Below are 22,509 nucleotides of genomic sequence, written 5' to 3' on the forward strand. Positions count from 1 at the left end.
CCTCCAGAAACGGATGTTTTATTTTGAAAGTCCAAACCGGAAGTGCTAGGTACTGCTAGAGTGGCTTGACGGACTTCCCACTCCGTCGTCATCATCCGAACACACCGCGGCTACAGGCTCTCCGGCAGGGACGAGTCTCCCTCTCTGTTCTCCCTCTGTGTGAGGAAAAAAAAAAACATTTTAAAAAAATTCCTTCACAAAATCTCAACTGAAAACTCCGATGGATTGATTTGATTTTCTGCGGTAAGCCTGGCTTTGCTTTTTTGTTGTTGTTGTTTTTTTTTTTTTACATCTTGCTTCTGCTCCAAAACCGGTGCAGCCGCCTCGTCCTCTGTTTTGCTCTGAGGGTTGAATCCATCTCGGGAGAGAGGAGGGGAGATAAATAACACGTTTTAAAGCGCCACGGTCGTGTGACCGGACGGTTCCTGTAGAAGTGTATTTGCTTCATGTGCGAGTTTGAGATCAATCAACGAGAACAGCGTGCAGGGGGGAGCTGGGATTGCGGCTGGTGTTTTGCATTCGTGCGTTTCTGGAGAGGTGTTGCATCTGCTGCAGGGACGGATGGGTTGCAGAACAGAGCTGACTGCTGAGGCCGTGAGCGCCACAGTCACCTCGACCCGCAGACAGCCTCCTATTGATTAGTCTCCGAATTAATTGTCACATTTGTTGAGCTTATTGCATTGCCACGCTGTTAAATTTCCAATTAAAGCTGCTTTAATCGGGTTATCTGTTGTGTCTGGAGGTGCTGCCGTCCATCTTGGAGGCAAACACAAATGGGATGATGTTGCTGGCTGCCCATGTGATATAAGTTAGGATGCAGTTGGTGGTTTAGCTGACATGTCTTCATCTTCACTCATCATCCTAAACCCGAGAGTGCACAGTTGTGTGCGATGTGTTTGAGTTGCTTATGACTAATGGTCCATGCAAATATTTCTTTAGGACCTTTGTGTTCACAAATAAAACAAATGACAGCCATGTTTGCACCTCAGCATTAGTTTACAAGCGTGGCCCTCAGATTGTGGTACACTTGTGGGATGGGACTCAAAATGAATTATAGGATTAAATATTTGCAAGGTAAATTTGATTGAATTTACTGTGCTGCAGCAAGCGCCTGTAGTCAAAGACAGGAAGTGTACTAGTGCCTTAATCTTTGTTTTGAAAAATAATCTACTCAAAGCAAAGTTCACTGGAGGAAATTTGGAACTCGTTGGCTATTGACCTTTTGCTTACTATGACTCTTTGCTCTCCTGCCCACAAGCTGGGCAAAACGAACTCTTAGATAAGTTGTAAAAAAACTCATGTTTTTTTTTCTTCTGATCTTAGGTCAGTTTAGGTCAACAAATTTGTAGTAGTTACACCAACACTCACTTCTGATTGTCTGATCAATACCTCCTGATAAGTCTTCTTCCTAAATGTTTAGGCTTTTCCTGTTTGTTTCTTTCTGAGTTATTTCTTGCTTTTCTGGAAGTACTATGTTATAATAGTCAGAATTAGACCATTAAAAACAACCCTCATGATTTAAGTAACACTTCCTCAATGTCGAATTGTTTATGTCACAAATCTGCAGTTTGTAACCACTACATTCTCTGTAGTTTCAGTTTCTTAGTATTAACTACCGTACTTAATAAATGTGATTTCCACTCTATGGACTTTTGCGAACTGTTCAAATTTCCAGGTTGATTCTTAACATAAGTAAAAAAAACAAATCTCTGAAATTAATTTTACTGATAAGTTACAGCTGGCTAGCTGGGTGTAAAGCCTAACTAATTTACATCCTAAACAATAAAGAATATACAGGACCAATTTAAGTTTTGATAATCAATGAGACTGATCAGTTTCTGGACATTGATCAATTGTGGTGGCTGATATTTTTCTATAAGTACCCATTTGAACAGTGAAACAGGAATAAGCGTTGATGGCTACTTATGTTGTTACCTCTAAATTCAGAACTTGGATGTGAGAATAAAATCAGACCCAACATAAGCAAACTGGAAAACCATTGAGAATTGCTTGACATGGAGAGTGACCAGGCTAACTGGCATTAGCATGGAAGGCTAATAACATATCTCTGTGTTTTGTTGTTTCTAAGACTCTAACAACTCCCTCATTAAAGCAGGTTGCAATGTGTACGTGAAATCACTTGAGACTGGCTGCAAAGAAGACAACTACACTTTTTCCAACCTATAAGAAGGCAGGTTTTTAAGCAGTTTTGTCTGTAACGTTCTCCTAGTCCTCACCCAACTACTGCTGAACACCGCCGGTCCGCAGGGTGAAAGAAAGATCAGATGCTTTTTCATTTAATAGGAGGAAAACAAACTTGGCTGTTTGGAAATATTTTTTGTCATGAAAACGCTATTAGTCACATTGGGGATGGTAAAGGACTTTCTCTCATAGCTTTCTGTCAATAATAATGCTGTAAAGTATAAATTGATCATTGTTTGACTCGTATTGCCATCTGCTGAAGCCTCTGTGGTCGACATATTCATGTCATTTTGTTGCCATTGTTGCTCCCAGAACAGTTTAATTAGAGTGAAGTTAAGGAGGCCATCTACAACTCTTCACTTTAATAATTTAAGATTTTGAGACTTTTAAGACAAAATTTGTAGAAATAATTGTCAAAAGAAGTTGTCATTATTTCTTTTCTCCTGATTTACTGAGTCACCTGCAGACTCCGTGGCCCATTTTTTTGATTAGTGTTGAGTTGAGTTAGTTTAAGTTCAGCTAATGTATTTCCAGTATCCTTTGGTGAAAATACAAAGGATATTTTCACCAAAGGAAAACATTTACCATCATGTTGATAAATGATGAAGAACCAACCTTTACCCTCCGCTGAAACAACATTTGGAAATATTCATCAACAGATCCCAAATTCAGACAAATGCGCTACTATTTCCTGGTTTCTCTGATACTCAAATTTTCCTTATTCCCAAGTGTCAGTGTAAGATGCCCAAATCAAGCTGACTGAACGGATAATTACAATGGTCTCAGTTATTTAACAGCATGACTCAACACACTCCACTGTGAACACTGTGACACTAAAACACCGCTAGGCTTAAACCACGTACTGTATGAAGCTCAGCTGTGGGTTTTATAACCCACTCTGTTCATTCAGCGCTCGAAGAGCGCTTTGAAAGCTTTAACACTGCGTTTCATTGTGCTCGTAATCTTGTGGCCAAGTGAAATGTGCCCATTGTCCTGCTGTTGATACACTGAATGAACTCGGTTGTCTGACACAAGCAAATGTTGTAACTATCCAGAGAATGGCAGCCATAAGGAGGAGATTGTCCGTGTCGTAGAAAATCCAGCAGACAGAGCAGCGTTTGTCGTATTTCATCCAAATGGGACACAGCTTCAAGTGATGCTCTTCTTGTACTCGTCTTTGTTGGTGGAACAAAACGTCAGATTTTGGACTTGGGTAAGGTCAACGCGTGTGCGTTGTCTGTGGGAGTCGGGTGGGAAGTTCGACATTAACTCCTACATATCAATAGTCTTGAGTGTAAAGTGACACCACACCTCAAAAGAATCAGGCCTTGTGTTTGGAAGAGTTGTTTGAATTGCAAAGTGATCGCATTTATGAGAGATTGGTAAGTTAAGTGCTGTTAAATGATGAAGTCATTCCTGTAGTAATGACCATCTGAGCACAGCTTCACTGTCTTGTGGTTCTTGTTTGGGTATCAAAGACTCAAAGCCAGTTTTTGTTACTGAGGTTTTATTTTTGTGTCTCATGTATTAGGAGAGGCTGCTGGCTCTGCAGATTATGTGTTACAATTTACCAAAAAATTCAGCAAATGCTGATAACTATTTTGGGCACCGTACATTTTCTACGCAAAGTTGTCAAAAAGCAAATAAGCAGATTTGTTTTAAGAGAAAACGGGATCCAAAAAGTCTAATGCAGTGGTAGCAAGATACCTGAAAGGCCATCTATTCAATTCACTCAAATAAACATAATTTAACTGTGATTTACTGACAAGCACCATGCCACAACAATGTTATTTTAAAAAATGTATCTAAAGGATTGTGGCTGTCTTGGGAGAAGAGGATTAATGAATTTTAATGGACTCATCTGAGGGAGGCTGGCTGCTGGATGTTCCAGCGATCCAGACTCATAGTGGCAGTTCTGTCTCAGCACATCAGTTCCCCAATCCAGATAAGGACCTTCATGATGCTACATAGGGCACAGTAGAATGAATGGGTCAAACGAAGAAGATAATGGATAATGAGGCAGGGAAGATGGATCAAGAAGAGGGTCATGAAGGAGAATGGTTGGGGTCAGGGATGAAGGAAGAAGGAATGAGGGTTTTGAGAGTTAGGAGAAGGGATGGATGTTGAAGGAAATGGGAATGAAGGGTAGGATCCAGTAGTGAGAGGTAGATGTAAGGGTTGAAGGCAGTAGGGATGAGGATTTAAAGGATGAATGATTGACGTAGGATGGTGCTGAACAGGATGGCATAAATATGAAAGATATTACTTGATGTATTATAAATGCAATGATAGCCCTGTCACAATAACAAATTTTCCTGCATGATAAATTGTCCCAAAAGCTATTGCGATAAACGATAATATTGTTGTGTTGAGACTATTTTCAAGCAATAATAATGCAAGGACACATTCTTAGAGATAAATAAACTTTCAATTCTGATGAACATTTAACACTGGAACTGGAAAAAAATGTAATATCAACAATACATAAACAAAACAAAATCTAAAATTAATCATTAAGTCTCTGTAAACAAAACTGTCTTTCAAAATAAGGGTCAGTTGACACCAAATCACCAGACTGGAGACTTTTTTCATCCAGTTTTTGGTAGAAAAAGGAAAAAAAAAAAAACCAAAAATAATGCAAGTGAAAATTATTGAGTTTTGTATATTATGCGATTAATTGATTTATTGATTGTTGTGACAGGCTTATGTAATGAGTTGATGATCAAGTCCTTAAACCTACACTGGGAATTTTTCCCTATGACTTTGATGTTTCGATGAATCTTGAAAAATATACATTTTGACTTATGTTTAACTGGATATGGATGTTTCATCTGTGCAGAGCGTTCACTTTGGACCTGTCACTTTCACAGGTCTGTCTGACTGTTTCCTGTTCATCCACCTGTTAACCTTAACCTGACATTCCTATGCATTTGCAGGAACAGCCCTGTCTCTTTCCTTATCATGCTGCTGTGGGCCTCTTTGACTCAAGCTGTTCATTTGGGTCTGAAAATAGCACAAGAATTGTTCTTGCTGAGACTGAGGTGAAGACTTAAGGCTGTGATACCATCATGTGCTTTCTTTGGGGGGGTTAAGTTGTGTCACAGGTTGATCTGAGCTGAGCGTGTTGGAAGTCAGTCCCTCGAAAAAGTCTTGATACTACTTGAACTTTTTTGCATCTTGCAAAAAACGCAAAATGCATCAAAATTGTGATGTAAAGAGAAAATACTATCTAATTATTGTAAATAGATATCGCAAAAGCTTGGTGTACTTTTGTAAAGTGTGGACTTTGATCTGGCATTTTTAACACGGGAACAGACTTTAAAACACTTCTTTGTATAAAAGTGACAATAAGGATGATTTATCACTCCTTTTTTAGATCACTGTATAGCTGTGACTTCGTGTCAAAGCAATTATAGCCCCACAAACACAAATACAGCTCTTGAAGAACATAAAACATTCCAACTTGTAATGCACTTCTTTAGGACACTGGTCATATAAAGAAGAGACTACAAATTGTAAATGCATTTAATAATATTTTCAAAATTATTGATTTGATGCTTTCATTGAACAAACTGTGGAGAAAATAGTAAAAACTAACAGACAATATCCACAAGTTTGGGGATTTGGGAATTAAGTGGAATTTTCGGTTGAAGCAATAAATAATAATAAGAAATTCATCACGATAAACGATAAACAATATGATAAACTTTCATCCCTACTTTCAATACCAGCCCAATTGTGTAATATTTTGCTGCACCAAAATTGCACTGGACTTGAATGTGCACACTGTGCAAGCTAAATGTGTTAGCAATTCCTGTCACTCTGGATGATGGAAGATTTTGTGCCGCACCGCCTATTGCTGGAGCACAGTTGCATCAGACAGAGTTGATGAATGTGTTAGTCTATCAATAAATCGGTACTAAGTTATGGGTGTTAATGCGGTCATTGTTGGAGTTGAATGCTGGAAAGAGGGAGAGGAAGATGCAGGAGTGGCAAGATCTGTGGTTGGGCTAAAAGAGGAAAGAAACTGACCTCTGACCTCACAATATGCTCTACCTTGGGTTGGTGTTTTTATGGTCATGTGCAGCACTAGTTTCCCACCAGACAGAGGTTTTGCCTGTATCTCTTGGAGCTAGTGTATATTTACGTATATCTTTGTCACTGTAAACACAAGAAAAAGTAAAACTATTTGGACTTTCCTGTATGATAAATGGCGTTGACTCATCCATGTAATATAACAGAATAGCTTGAATCTGAGTCTTTTTGATGAATGTGTGTGTGACATGTTTATGGCATTACAGTGAATGATTGTTATCCGTCTCCTTGCCTGTGTTGATTCATGCGGTGCATCTTTTTCTGCCCTGAAACTTTTTCCTGCTGCCCAAACATGGCGGCCTGTGCACGGAGGAAAGGCATGCACAAATGGAGACGTCCCGGACCCTTTTAACTTGGAAAAGACAGAAGGTTTTCATGATCCCCCACAGGCACGACGGTAACAGGAGATCCCCCCTCATTTACTCTGCTCCCTGCAGGAGTGGATGCAGTGCTATTTGAATCTCTGCAGTCACACCAGAAAACAGACTCTTACCATTTTCCTCCTGTCTGTTCTCTTAATACTTCAAGCTTATGCAAAGCAGCAGCAGAACATTCATCCGTACTCTGTTGCTTGAAAGTTTGTTTTTAAAAAGGCAACAGGTAACAGACGGACATCTCCATTAAACTCACATGATAGCGTTTTCTATACCCGCAGCCAAATAACGTAAATGTTTTATAAGCTACTCGCCAAAAAAAAACATAGCTAGTTTTTGCTGCAAACACTCGTTCAAAATACTTATCGATTGCTCATGTACTCGCAGTCTATACTAAATGTTTTATGATGTATTTTTAGCTTAAATATATGTGCTGGGCTGTCCGAGAGGGATTCTGCAAACACCACAGGATTGGAGATGTGAATGTAAATGTCAAAGAAGATTATCCAAAATCTGGAGGATTAGAGACAAATCTGCAGTTTTCCTCCTTGCATTTCTGTCCATGGTCTCCGCTTTGCTCCAGGCTCCTGCCGTAATGCGTGCTCTCTGCGAGCCCGTTCCCTCTTTTGGGTGTTTTATGGAGTTTTATGGGCGGTCGTGAGTCACGCTGCTCTCTTTCCCTCCACAGTGGCTCCCCTTCTCCGTCGTTAGTTAGGCAGAGTGGAGCAAACACTCACCTGCTTGGAGGAAGTGAAATAAACAGCTCTGCACACACAGAGCGCCGTGCTTCCCAGAATCCCGCCAGGTGCATTGCTCTCGGATTCCTGTTCTGCAGGTACAGCACAGCAGTGACTTGTACTTGTCACCTGGTCTGCCAAAGCCATAGTTTGCTTTTATTGCCGCCTGTTGATACACTGAGCTGCGGCAGATCTAGAAGGCAACATATCTGTAAAGTGAATTTGCCCAGCTGTTCTAGAGACGTTACTCTTCACAAACGTGTTTCCTTTTGTCAATGTAAGATGATGAAATGTTTTCAGGAAAGTTTCAAGTATCCCGCTACAACTTCTTAAGAGAAAGTTTGCTTTAAGTGAAAAAGATTTCACTTTTTGTGACATGGTAGCAGCATTCTTCACTGCATTATAATATATCGGGGTTTTATTTTATAGACCAACATAAAGTAGCGTGTTGTCACAGATTTTCAATTGAATTTGGATCTGACTAGACCTTTTTACAACACAAATATGTTTATATGTTAGCATGTAGCCATGGCTCTTTAGGGTTGTTGTTATGCATAAAGGTGCATTGCCTCAGATCGTTTGCGTCCTCTGACAGGGTTTCCTACCATTATTGAATCTTATTTATTTCCGCTCCGTCTTCCTATCTATTCTGACCGGATTCTGTATCCCCGAAGAGAAAAATCTTCCCCACAGCAGCGATGATGGGGAATATTTATTCTGGATTTTAATTTGGGGTATCGGAGTACAGGGAGCTGCTCAGTACTTGACAACTAACTAGGCCTATAAAGCAATTATCGCCATGTTCTTTTTGCTAATGCTTCCACGATAAAAACGTTCACGGAACCATACCAAAGTTGTAAATATGCAACTTTTTCTGATTTCCAGTCTTGGCAGGGCTTTTTCTTTTTCTTTTTTTCTGAATGCTTGCCGCCCCTCAGGCTGCGGCGCCCTGTGTAGAGGGTTATTATGAAAACCTGCTGCTGCCTGGAGCTGAACAATAAAGTGTGTCAAACCTTTTTGTTTTTCTTAAGATTTTAAGATTTCTTTTAACTTCATGATTCTGCTCAATTTTGTGTTGGTTTATCACATAAAATCCTAATAAAAATGATTGAAATCTGTGTTTATAGCGTGGCAAAATTCAGGGAATATGAATACTTTACTAAGCCACCGTAAATTAAATGATGATAATGACGATTAACAATGATTCCCACAACTGATAAACTTCTGTAGGTGATAAGCTAGAGTTTTTGTAAAGTATTGTTTTTATATCATATTTTTATGACAAATAATAAAGGATTGAATGAAATGTGTTAATGCCAACTGGTATTGTCATTGCAATCTCCAACAATTCCACCAGTTTTTTTAATACTAATACTATTCTGCAGCCTTAGTAATAATAATAATAATAATAATACCCTAATAATAATAGTAAAAACTCTATTTGTTTCAGTATTTCCAATTTTGCACTATTAATTGTGCTGTATTTGTTTCTTTTTAAGTAAAGCTATAGAAGGCTCCTTGTAGAATACGATTACTGTAAAAGCACAGTAATACTTTCACATTATTGCTCTTTTTACACCCAGCACTCATAAATTATCCCCTATCTGCTGACAGCCCATCCTCTCCTTTGATGGAGGGAGTGGTGACAGTTCCCCTTCCCGCTAATGCCACCTCTCCCCGTCTGCAGACACCGTCAACAAGTGTGTTTCCAATTAGCCGCGTCTGAAGTCAGTGGGCTGCTCGCTCTGATGAAAGACGACCCTTCACCAGCTTCAAGACCCTCTTCCAGGGACACCTTGAGCCTACATGTTCATTAGCGTAACCGGGTCTATAAAGATGGAAGGACTCCTTCTAAAGAGATCGCCTTACTCATTAGCAAAACTGGTTTAGTGAGGCCAAATCCTCTGTGCTCAGGGATAAATAGCAGTGCCAGGAAGCAGTTTGCTGCTGTGTGTGTTGCTTTTTTTACTTCAGTACTCTGGGTCCAGAGATGTGTCTGTGTTGTGTGTGAGTGGAGCTCCTGTTAAAGTAAACAAAAATGAAGTGCGTGCCATCTTATAAATGTGGTGGCGTGGGAGTAAATTCTTTGCACATGTGTGGTCACGCGACACTTTGGAGAAGTAAGCCATAAAGAAGTTAACTCATATTTTAAAAGCAACCACACACAGCTCGGTTACGGTCTGTTTTTGTGTTAAATTAGAGAGTAAGGATCGGGTTTAATTTCAGCCTAACTGTTGGATTTTTCTGAAGGCTTTGTCTCAGAGGAAAATGTGAAATAATGGAAGATTAAATCACAAATTCCCCAAGAGAGGCAGCTTTTGGAGCTGTTATTTCCACCTACATCCTCATTTTGTCTCTCACTCCTTTCATCTCTCTCTCTCTCTGTCTCACTCTCTCTTTCCGTCCGCTCACAGACGATAGAGGATGGGCTGTGTCCAATGTAAGGATAAAGAAGCAGCGAAACTCACCGATGACCGCGAGACCAGCCTCACTCACAGCTCGGGGTACCGCTATGGCTCCGACCCCACGCCGCAGCACTACCCCAGCTTCGGCGTCACCACCATTCCCAACTACAACAACTTCCACACCGCCGCCACGCAGGGGGTGACGGTGTTCGGAGGCGTGCACACGTCCTCGCAGTCCGGGACGCTTCGGTCTCGGGGAGGGACAGGTGAGGCTGGTCCTGCGCAGCCGCTTATCCACATGCACCACAACGTGTGGCTGCAAAGACGACTACCACAGTTTTGCTCTGTTGGTCGCAGTTAGACGTCAAGTCAAGTGTTCTTTTGCAAAAATCACTTTGGTAAAAAATAGATCTAAAAACACGCTGCTGTTTTTTTTTTTTTTTTGTTAGTGTGGAAATTGAATGCAATTATTCCATGACAAAAATAAATAAATCTAAAACCTGCATTAGTTATAATATCTGTATTTAAAAATATTAGATGACTCTTTATTATTTTTTTTAACCCTGTTACTTAGAGCCATTGTGGAAGGTGGAAAGAGTGGCTCTTTTTCAGACCCCTGCGCTAAGCTAACAGTCCAGACAGGATTTCCATGGTAACTCTGGAGGAGGTGCTGAGATCCACAGCTCAGGTGGGAGAATCTGTTGACAGGACAGCTATTAGTCAAAGGTCAAACTCCTGATGTTTGACCTTTCATGGGAAAAGCTGTGAAAATAAAGTCATTGTTGAAAGAGAGCCTCAAGAAGTCCCATTTGCTGTTTGCCAAGGGGAACGCAGCACAAACACAAGAAGGTGGTCTGGTCAGATGAGGCCAAAAGTGAACCTTTGGCATGCGTGCAAAACACTACGTCATGGAGAACTAACAGAGCACATCAGTGTGAAAACCCCAATCCCACTTTGTGACAATATCACGTTGTGGGAATACGTTTTATTATGAAAGAAGTGAGTCAGATTTGATCAAATACTTGTTTTGCTCAAAAACAAGAGGCTGCAAAACTGTTTAAGACCCGGGTGGAGACTCATCTTCTAGTAAGACAATGAAAAACACACGTCGCATGGCTGCAATGGAAAGATTTAGCATCATTATGTGTTAAAACAGCCTGGTTAAATTCCAGATCTAAATCCAACCATGAATCAGTGTCAGGACTTAAAAATTAACAGAAACTATTAAACCCAGTTTGATTGAGCTGAGATGTTTTGCTGTTTTTTCTGTTAATGCATTTCTTGTTTTTAATTTGAATCACCTTGTGGGCGAATAGTCCTTCCCCCAAAGGTCTCCAGATGAGATGAAGCCGGTAGAGGCGTGTAACAATTTTCTTCCACTTTCTGTTGATCTGTGACCTGAAATCCCAATAAAATAACCACACACAGAGTAAATACCTCTTCAGTTGAAGTGATTTTAAGTGGATTCAACATGTGGCGTTCAACGTACGGTTGTGTCAAAACTGTTTAATTAAGCAATTAAAAACAGGAAAAAATTCAGTTTAACAGAGAGGGGAGCTTCAAACACCTTGGAAATCATCTCCCTCTTCACAGCTTAGACATAAAAAAAAAACATCTCATTATGGCTGGGATTATTAGATTTTTTTTCTCTCTCCAGTATTGCCATGCTGCGATAAAGGAATCTGTCTGTGAAGGACATTCGACCCCGGCCCCCTGGTTAATGGGAAACAGAGTGACCTAATTTACAGCCGGTGCTCTGTGAAGCACATCTGACGAGCAGAAGGACCAGACATTTTGCCGAAGAGTGCAAATCCCTCTTCAGCGTGTCACACTGCTTCTGCTTAAGGCTTTAAAGGCACATATGAAGCACGTCTCTTTTTAACGTTAGCTGTCCTGGGCCGCCTTCTTCCCACAATGTGCAAGTATTCAGAGGATTGTAAAGTGGAGTTTTGTGTGAATGAACTCAATAACACAGGTCAATACACTAGATTAGAATGGAGGTCAAGAAGAGATAAAGGGGAGCTTTTGGTGGGTTTAATAGGATTCAGATCCAATCAGAAAGTGAAATCATTCGGTACTTTCAGGCTTGTTTGAAGATACTGGGACTCCAGAGCCAGCTTCATCTTGTAACAAAAAAAAAAAAAAATTGCATTACTTTATTTCGGTCGTAGCCACAAGAGTTTACTGGCAAAACAAGTTGAATTCTGAGATAAAGTCATTAAAGTTGCATTCCATAAAACAAAGGCGGTGAGCTGAAAGATGGCTGAAATGTTTTCGAGAGACGATTCAGACGAGGACCTTGTGACAGTGTTGACTTCTCATATATCGCCTGTTCGCTGCTCAATAAGTATAAAAGTATTTTAAGACTTAACCCAGACTTAAAAACAGGACTGGTCCACATTGATCTCCACGCCTTAAATATTGAAAGTATCACATTGATACAATTCCTTAATTGTGTCCTTCATCCACCTTTGTGTCATGAGATCCTTTCTTTATGCTGTCCTTTTCATTCTATACTCTTTGTACAATGTTTCTTTCTTACGTTTTTCCTTCCACCTTTGTGTCCTTGTGTCATGCCTTCATTTTGTTTTTACTTATTTCCTTTCTTTGTGTCCTTTGTTTCTTCCTTGTGTTCCAACTCTGTCCCTCCATCCATCCTTTTACTCTTCCTTTTTGAGTATTAAGCAGTCTTCCTTCCTTTTTCCTTTAATTCATTATTCATTACACCCTTCTGTCCATGCTTCTTCCTTTTCGTGTCCTACCTCCTTTCTTTCCCCGTCTTTCTTTTCTTATTTGTCTGTCTTTCCATCCTTGTGTCCAACATCTTTTTATGTTTTCCCTTCCGTAATAATTTTTTCCTCCTTTTTTCCTTTCTTTCTTTATTCTTTTGTGTCCTGCCTTCCTTCCTTCCTTCCTCCTTGTTTTTAGTTTATCATTTTGCTTTGTCCTATCTGTCTTCCTTCATTGTGCTCCGTCTTCTTTTGACCCTAGAGTCAGTGCTTGCTTCCTATCTCTCCATCCTTCTTCCCTTCCTGCTTTGGTGAAACTCCACCTCGCAGACCTCAAAATGAAACTTTTAATCAGTACAAATCACAGACAGCCTTCAGGTCTTTTAGGTCTCTGCAACACCATGCTCAGCCGGCATACTGTATGTGACTTTCTTGCTTTCCCCTGCAGGGGTAACTCTGTTCGTGGCTCTGTATGACTATGAGGCCAGGACGGAGGATGACCTCAGCTTCAGAAAGGGGGAGAGGTTTCAGATCCTCAACAGCACGTAAGTGTGAAAACATCTGCATGACAGCATGCGGAGGGAGGGTGGTGGTTGTGTTCTGCTCTGATTTGTTTTTTTGGGGGGATTGTTTTTCCACCAAGATCCAAATGCTACATCTGGGCTAAAATGCCACACAGGAACACGGAGAGCAGTTGGTGTCTGCGTTAAATTACGTTGTTTTAGTCATCGTTCTCCTTTTAGGCTGAGCAGAACATCGTCGTGGAGTTTAAGCCACACTGGGACTAGCTGTGTGGCATATTTCAACACTTTGTTTCAGTTTTTGCCAAAAGGATTAGGTTCAGATTGGAGTACCAGACTTTAGAAAACCATTCTTACGACCTGAGTCTTTTGTTTCTTTTTGGCCCCTTCATAATGTGTCTTAATAACTCTGATCAAGCATTATATAAAAACAGTATTTGTAAATATACTCTAATTGTTTTTTTATCTGGTCTAATGTGTTATCTCCATGGAATTTATTCACCCTAGAATGACACCAACGGATCATTTTGCAAATTGTTTTATTCACTTTGTTTGAATTTGGAGAGGACTCAGTTGGTTTCTTTCTACAAAAAAAACATTTTTTTTGCTGATTGTAAAACCTTGAAGTTTCTTTTCTACACAGAAACCTAATAAAAAGAAGTAAAATTTAATTTAGAATAAAATAAAGTTTTAAACCTAGACAAGTTTTGTATTTCCTAAAGTTCTGGTTGTCTTAAGAGCTCTTGGGAATTTTTGGAACGGGGAACGATTCATAGAGTGGCATAGTCAAAGCGCAGAACTAAATTCCATAGATAATCTGTGGCAAAACAGATTCTCTCCATTCAATCTGACTAAGTTGCAGCTATTTTGTAAAAAAAAAACAAAAAAACTGAATCGGGCCAGGATTTCAGTCCCTCAATTTGCAAAGCTGCTACTGTCATGCTTCAAAATATTGCAGCCGTAGCTGCAGCCAAAGTTGGTTCTACAGTAGTCTGTCCTAATGAGACTGGACTAATGCACAATATTTGCAGGAAGTCGAAACCTGACAAGAGTCATCTGTGCTTGTTTTTGTCAAAATGTGGTGAGAAAGGAACAGATTGTCTTGCAAATGGCTACAGCGTATACACACAAATATGCCTGCCAGTCTTTTTCAGTGTTTGTTTTTGGGCCCACTCCTACATGCTTTCACTTTAAAGGTGCAGTACCAGTTGGCTGTTTCCAAAACTAGAAGTATCTAGAAAATATTCTGTAACGTTTTGGGTTTACTAGAGCTAAAGTTTTCGTTGGGCCAGAGTTCTGCTGCTGATCAGGGTTTGTTTATTCCAACCTGCCGGTTCGTTCACCCTCTCTCTCTCTCTTGGTTCTCCCCAGGGAGGGCGACTGGTGGGAGGCTCGTTCCCTCACTACAGGTGGAACTGGATACATTCCCAGCAATTACGTCGCTCCCGTGGATTCGATCCAGGCAGAGGAGTGAGTTCACCTTTTCTCATGAGACCAGATCCCGTTCTCTGGGAGCCCACCGTAAATGTCGAGCGACTTCCCCGTCTGTCTTTTGTTTAACGAGACACGGTGTCACACCCACTACAAACAGAGCGAGTGAAGTGCATTCAGAACAACAAATATTAAACCTCGTGCATTTTTGTTTCTCCCGCAGCTGGTATTTTGGTAAATTAGGCCGAAAGGACGCGGAGAGGCAGCTGCTTTCCGGTGGCAACGCCAGAGGCACGTTCCTCATCCGTGAGAGCGAAACGACCAAAGGTACCCGCACAGCGGCGACATGCTGAGATAGTGAACACTTTTACCCTTCAGGGAAGGTGTGTGCCCAAAAGCAGAAACACGTGCTAATACAAGCGCTGTGCAGGGCATCTTAGCAAACCCGAAAACTCAAATAAAACTTTCAATAAATTCCAGGTCCAGATCTGTATGGAAAAGGAAAATAAGAATGTGGAAAAATATTTGTATTTTCAGGCTTCATTTCTTGCAAAGTGCTTTAATCCATGTAAAGCACTTTGAATTACCTTGTCGCTGAAAATGTGCTATATACTGTAAATAATATTACCTTGCCTGCCTTACCTTACCTTAAATGTTGTGCCCTTCATTGCTTTCTTTTTCCTTTCTCCCTTACTTTTTCTTTTCCTTCTTCCTTCCTTCTATATTTCTTTTTTCTTCCTTTATTCATTCTTTCCTGCCTTCCATCCTTCCTTCCTTCTGTTCTTCCCTTGCATCTTCTTCAAGTACATCCTCCATGCCCTTAATTTATTTCCTTGTGTCCTTCCATCCTTGCATGCTGCCTCCTTTCTCTCTGTACATCCTTCTTTCCTCATGTCCTTCCTTTCTAGTCTGTGCCCTCAAGTCTCTTGTCATTCTTGTGTCCTTCTTCCTTATGTCTTTCTTCATTTTTTTTCCTTCCCTCTTTTCTTTCCTCCCTCTTATCCAACCTATTAGTCCTTCCTCTTATCCTCCCTTCTCTTGTTCTCCCTCCGTTCTCCGTTCTTGTTTTTGACAATAATCCGACCAGCACTGCCATCAGTTTTCTGCTCCCTGGTTTTCATGAACTACATGCCTATATGACACTGGCTATTTGTTGACGCATGTGTTGTCTCCGTTCCAGGGGCGTACTCTCTCTCCATCCAGGACTGGGATGACATCAAGGGAGATCACGTCAAGCATTACAAGATCCGTAAACTGGACAACGGAGGCTACTACATCACCACCAGGGCTCAGTTCGAGACCCTCCAACAGCTTGTCCAGCACTACTCCGGTGAGAGCTCTATATTTGAGAGAGCAATAATTTACGATGACAGCTCTGAGTAGGAGTTTTGTTTTCATGCATGTGTCCTTCCATGTTTCCAGCCAGGGCCGCAGGTCTGTGCTGTCGACTGATCGTGCCGTGCCACAAAGGCATGCCTCGTCTCACTGACCTCTCCGTCAAAACCAAAGACGTGTGGGAGATCCCGCGGGAGTCTCTGCAGCTCATCAAACGCCTCGGCAACGGCCAATTCGGAGAAGTCTGGATGGGTGTGTATCATTTGGCGCGGGCAAGGGTTCGGACAGCTGTTGCAAAACAGCTGTACGTAGTTGGAGTCCATGTGGGAGCTGGTTCTAATTTGCTGTTTAAAAGCTGCACCCATTTTGCCTGCGTCAAGATTTTAGAGAGCAGATTTTGACTTGAGCTTCATGAAAACACAACTTGTTCCGATCTCCTATTCTAGCGATAGCTTAAGAGGAGCGAGATGACATTCTTACATTCAGTTTTAACAAAGAATTTTCCTTCTAAACTTTAATCGATACTTAAATATCTGCTGTACATTTTGGTGGCCAGTGCATAGAGTTCACACTCCTTTCCATAAACTCCCTCACATTTTTCCAAAATCCTTCCAGAAACTTAGTGATACGTGAAGACGTTTAGCAGAGTTAGTTTATAAAGCTTTGAACTTCTCTTGGAGCAAAGTTCGGTGCACCATCTGAAAATAAATGCAGCATGCCACAAATCCAAACATACAATGACGTGGCCGTCTAAGAAAACTAGAAAGAAAAGGAAGAAGATAAATCACTTTTGAGGAGCTGCACAGATCCACAGAGAGAGAGAATCTGTTGACTGGCCCTCAGCAGTCGTACACTCCACACTTCTTTCTCTTTTTTTGGAGAAAGGCCAAGAAAAAAGTCAAGAGATCACCTCAAAGACATCCCTGTGAAACATGGTGCCGACTGCATTGTACTGTGGACACGGTTTTCTTCAGAAGACCTATTAGAAGTTCATGGTCCTGCAGGCACTTGTACTTAAACATGCAGCTGTAATGATTCTGCAACCGTTTCACTTTTATTGCAAACGACTGCCACACCTTTCCGTTTTTAACATTTTTGAAATATGTGAAAACCTTGCATAATTTTATATCTCTTTGACAGTTCTTCACAACTCTGCATCGGTCCGTCCCAGCAGTCTACAACCAGTAGCTGTGAAGCCACATTTAGCTCACACTGGCTCAATAGCATGATGTGCAATTGAAAATGGTTTTTAAATTTAGAAAATGTTAATTCTGTTCCAAAGATGAGCACCACACTTTAGAAAAAGGAATCCTGTTGCAACTTCTACCCCTTATTTTTGTTCTTTTGTTTTGTTTTTTCATCAGGCACATGGAACGGCACCACGAAGGTGGCAGTGAAGACCTTGAAGCCTGGCACCATGTCGCCCGAGTCCTTCCTGGAGGAGGCTCAGATCATGAAGAAGCTCCGACACGATAAACTGGTGCAGCTCTACGCCGTCGTGTCCGAAGAACCTATCTACATCGTCACAGAGTACATGAGCAAAGGTCACAGTTCGCATCACACCTCGAGAGAACAAAAAAAGATACCCAGGGAATAACTGGGAAACCTCTATCAGAGTGAAATGCAACAAATGATCACAGTGTAAATTATCAAAATATTTTGTGTTCTTCTTTTTCTTTTAGGAAGTTTGCTGGATTTCCTCAAAGACGGAGAAGGACGAGGCCTTAAACTGCCAAATCTGGTGGACATGGCGGCGCAGGTGTGCTGCTAACAATCTCTCTAGTTTTTACAATCCTTTTCTTTTTGTTTTTTTGTTATGGTGGACTGATTCCATCACTGCTGTGTTGTATTGTTGTTGTTTTATTTAATTTATGCCCCATAAGGAACACATAAATCATTAGTCAAAACCTCAATAAACATAATAGCTTTGTTTTTCTACAAATCATCCTTGTTTTATTGTTTTGGCTGTCAACTTGTGTGCATAGCGTCTTCCTCTTGTCCCTGTTAAATAAATGGATGTAATCATTCCTTTAAATCTGTTTTTTTTAAGTTGCAATCAGATAAAATTTATTAATTTGCATTAATTCTTACAAACTGTACATTATTAAATTAGCAACCCCAGTGCTCATAAAAGAAGTTTAAGTATCCAAATTGAATAAAATGTTGAGTTGTGTAGCTGGTGCTTTAGCTGTTTGACAGCTGTTCAGGATCTCCCAGCTGGCTTTGATCAACTTCTAATGAGTTGATTTCCAGCGTTGGGACTAAATGCTAAAAGCTACAGCGCCGTTCTTCTGTTTCCGTTAGAGAGTGGTTTTAATGTCGTGGCTGAAGTGTGGGCCCATTTGCTAATGTGTGCGTGGAAAAAAAGACGCTCTTTGCATAACACACATTTGCCGACCTTGACGCTGTTCATTTTTATGTCGTTTTAAATGGAAAAATAATTAAACCCTCCTTCTCCCAGGTGGCAGCAGGAATGGCGTACATCGAGAGGATGAACTACATCCACAGAGACCTGCGCTCTGCCAACATCCTGGTAGGAGACGGCCTTGTCTGCAAGATTGCCGATTTTGGTCTGGCCAGGCTCATAGAGGACAACGAATACACAGCGAGACAAGGTGGGCCCGCCAGACAGAGGAGCGTGGTAAAGGGTCAGATTTGTGCCAAAATACTTTGGTATAAATTATGTGAATATATTGAAGCAACATCTCAAGACACCAGCCGGGTTACATTTACTCCCAAAGAAAAGGTTGGACATCCAAATGGACAACCATCCTTTGACTTAATATTGTTTTTTGAATGATAATTTTATTTTTATTTCTTTTAATATTAGTTTTTAAGCTACTTAGTGTCTCTTTCATATCGTTTCTGTAACCAAAATGGATTAAGTTTTTTAATGTAATGGCCAGGTGCTAACATTTAGCCCTCCCTACTTGTAAACATCGCAGAAAAGTCACAACCATTAGCTAGTGTTACAACAGTGTGATTTATGTTGATGCTCTTATTTTGAAATGTAACCGGGCTGTTAAGACAGGCGGGAGGAAAAGTTATTGAGATGCAGGTAATGTCGGATGAGCTAACACTGTCTGCCTGCTGTTATTATGTCATAACGACGACAGGCTCTCCCAATCGTGTTGCACTTGATTTTGTTTGTCCAATTAGATCTTGAGAAACGCCTTCCTTTGGAAAGGCCTACTTCACCTGCAGACATACCTACTTGGATCTTAGTCTCAGAGAAAGTTTGTGGTCAGAACTGAAAGAAATACATGAGGGCAAACTTGCCTATGTTTATGTCAGAAGGAATGGGTCAACGGGCTCGACTAATCTTTCTAGTCTAGTTTCTGAATTCCCAGTCGGAAAAACAGCATCATTTCCTACCTAAAGTCAGAACTCTGTATGGGGAAGTCAGAGTTTGCACACCAACCTTGAGTTACATATCTATTACTTTCTCCCACAAACAAGATATAGTGAACATTGCTGAGGTAAACCACATACTGTGCGTTTCTGTCAGTTTGCATCTCATTGTTTGTTTTTTTCTCACTGCTTTTCAACAAGAACGCTGTCAGCTCACATGATGAATATGATGTCATTCGCAGAATTTGAAAAATGTTAACAAAAAATTTACGCTTTCTTATTATTCAGACATTTTACCAAATAGAAAAAAAAAAACTTGGAATCGTAACTGAGCTAAATCAGGACAAGCTTATTCTGAAACTCAAGACCCAGTTGCAGCATCAAAGGCCAATCTGCGCACATATCTTACATATTCCTCCGGTTTTCCTTCAGTAGTCAACATCCTTAGGAATACTTGCAGCCAGAGGAAAAAGGTCTGTGGTTTTGCAGAGGGTAAACATGTATGAATTTGTTCTGATGTAGACTAGGAAAACAGAAGGATGTGGTTGGAACATGGCTGAAAGACAGCTGAATATATACTGAGCAACGGTGAAAAACTTAATCCAGACGAGCGCGTTTAACTGCTCGAGTTTCCACTCAACAGTTTGGCTGTTTTTCCTCAAGGAGTCGGACATAAACTACTCTGTCAACATGCCCAGCTGCTCATTGGACGGCAGCTTAAAGACATTCAATTGTTTAACTCGGGCCAAGTGCGAACGGAGACCGGGGGGAAAGATAATGGAATTGTACCGTCGTTCTCCCAGTGGGATGCTGTGATGTGAAACCGCAGATGAAGCCTGACCTACTTACTGCCGAAGTATTTCTCGGGGATCGACAAAAGTGAAGTCACAAGCATGTTGCTGTAGCTGGAGGAGTAAACATAACCGTTCAAACAAGACGCCTTTACTTGTTTCAGGCGCCAAGTTTCCGATTAAGTGGACGGCTCCTGAGGCCGCGCTGTACGGGAAATTCACCATCAAGTCAGACGTGTGGTCGTTCGGCATCCTGCTCACAGAGCTGGTCACCAAGGGGAGGGTGCCCTATCCAGGTGAGACTTCTTCCTGTTGATTGGTCACGTCTGATAAATGCTGCATGTCGGCTCGTTAGGGTTTTGCAAGGGGAAATAAACATCATGCTACATTTACTGCCACAAACTTTAGTGCATTTTGTTTCAATTTCATACGATAGACGAACACAAAGCAGAGGGACAATAATTCCTACATTTAAAAAATTTAAAATGGATTGCACGCCATTTACTAAATAATATCCAGAGCAATCAACTGCCTTAGATGACAAATTCATCTTGGTGGTGGCAGCTTCTGATTCAGGTGAAGGGAGCTAAACACCCAACGATGACCTGAAACTGAGGCCGAGGTTTACATCCCATTAGGACGTTATTCTACTTCACAACTATGCAGCACTTTCATGTAAAAAAAACACATATATTTGAATCTGAAGTTATAAATCATGAAAAAAGTAAAATTGTCTCATAACATACAGGATATCAAACCACATCAACAATATGGCGTATAAAAGCAAACAAAAACAAAGAACCAGTAGTAAATCACAAACTCTTAGACGTATTAAGCTGATTAGTGCTTGTGGGAGCTTTGAATGGGGTCAGTGAGAGTGAGAGGGAATCTGTCCGCTTTCCCTCTTCCCCAGGCATGAACAACCGCGAGGTTCTGGAGCAGGTGGAGCGAGGCTACCGGATGCCATGCCCTCAGGACTGCCCCTCCTCCCTGCACGAGCTCATGGTGCAGTGCTGGAAGAAGGACCCAGAGGAGAGGCCCACCTTTGAGTATCTGCAAGCCTTTTTGGAGGACTACTTCACAGCCACTGAGCCTCAGTACCAGCCGGGGGATAATCTCTGAAGCGCCTCCACCCTCATCTCATGTCATTTCATGGCCTTTCCACCAGAGGGAGCCACGCAGCTCCTTTTCTGTCATCTTAGAAAAGCTTTTTTTCGGTGTTTTTTTTGACTGACTTCTTCCAGACGTCATGGAAACGGGGACAGACGGCGGTGAACTGCACATCAGCTCCGAGGATGTTGGTGGAGGCCAGAAGTAATTAACTTTCATAAATGAGCAACATAAGTTGCGTACTTTGTATGTAATGTAAATATTAATTGCTTGTTTACTTAACTTTTTGTTGTTTACTTTATATTACTTTTGATAATTTGACAGCCTGTGGAATATATATGTTTTTCTTTTTAATTAAAGGTTAAAAATGTTCCAGATTACGTTTCTTGGAGCAGTGTGTGCTTAACTCGTTGAAATTAAAGTTTCACAAAAACCATAACTGCTAGTGTGGTTGCAGGCATCTTGGACCGAAGCATCTGACGTTTTTCTGAGACCTCAGTGCCATTTTTTTTACGAGGCTGATTTAACAATACTTCTCTTCTCAAGGAACTCAGATGTACTATAAAACCTGTTTTTGCCTTTTCATCTTTAGTAATCTTCTTATAACGCAAGGGAATGCCTTCACGCTTTATAAACACTAACCCGCATCATGGACTCGTCCGATCAAGCCCAAAGTGTAGGGCTAATTCGGCACTGATACTAAGTGCATCCATAGCATTTCGGCTTAAGCCAACAAGTTTTAGCTCGGCTTAAAGTAATCTTTAGTTTAGCTTTATGTAGTTGAAACGGGGCGGACTTCCTCTCAAGCTGCAACCATTGTTTAGGTGACTGCTTAGTGTACTGATAATGTATGTTGCATTGACGTATGGAGGCAGGCTGTATAAGATCTCTCCTCTTTTTTGCTTTGACATGCTGAGAATGAAGGATGTGTACTTGTATTTGTCCCTGCATTGTGTGTACTTTTAAATAACATGTTCTTATGTTCAGCCAGTGTTATATGTTTCACTTTTTTTTTGTTTTTTACTACAAGGTGTCAAACCTGCCTCTGGAGGTGATCCAGGACAAATCGCCATTTCTGTGTGTATTTATGTTGCTTTCCATGGGTGGTAAAGTAAACTGTAAATTTTCATTTTCTATCGCTTCTTTTCCTAATTTATTAGGCATACAAAATGTTATTTTGTTTTTTGCTCTCATTATTATTTATTGTCTGTCTATTACCTGTACACAGCTGGTTTTCAAATAAACAATCTTTCAAGTACTAGATTTGTGTTTCTGACTTCTGACATTCAAACAACTTTCTTTTTTTTTTAAGGGCTGCTGAGCAACCTGCTTTTTCAAAACATAAGCAAAATTTAAAAAATGCATCATATGTGGATGCATGATGTTTTTTGTTTTTTTTGTCACACTTAAATGTTTCAGATCATCAAA

The 22,509-nt window shown here is 40.8% G+C and overlaps 1 protein-coding gene across 1 annotated transcript; it reads left to right on the plus strand.

The window, feature by feature from the left end:
- The first annotated feature begins 75 nt into the window (after nt 1-75).
- LOC102233390 (tyrosine-protein kinase fyna) lies at nt 76-22,340 on the plus strand. Its single transcript, XM_005798332.2, has 12 exons — nt 76-243; nt 9,823-10,079; nt 12,991-13,087; nt 14,435-14,533; nt 14,718-14,821; nt 15,675-15,824; nt 15,917-16,081; nt 17,194-17,373; nt 17,512-17,588; nt 18,291-18,444; nt 20,136-20,267; nt 20,885-22,340. The coding sequence occupies exons 2-12, from the start codon at nt 9,833-9,835 to the stop codon at nt 21,091-21,093; spliced, it is 1,614 nt and encodes a 537-aa protein (XP_005798389.1). The 5' UTR covers nt 76-243; nt 9,823-9,832; the 3' UTR covers nt 21,094-22,340.
- The last annotated feature ends 169 nt before the right edge of the window (nt 22,341-22,509 follow it).

Source organism: Xiphophorus maculatus, chromosome 19 (genome assembly GCF_002775205.1).
Source record: "Xiphophorus maculatus strain JP 163 A chromosome 19, X_maculatus-5.0-male, whole genome shotgun sequence".
NCBI lineage: Eukaryota > Metazoa > Chordata > Actinopteri > Cyprinodontiformes > Poeciliidae > Xiphophorus > Xiphophorus maculatus.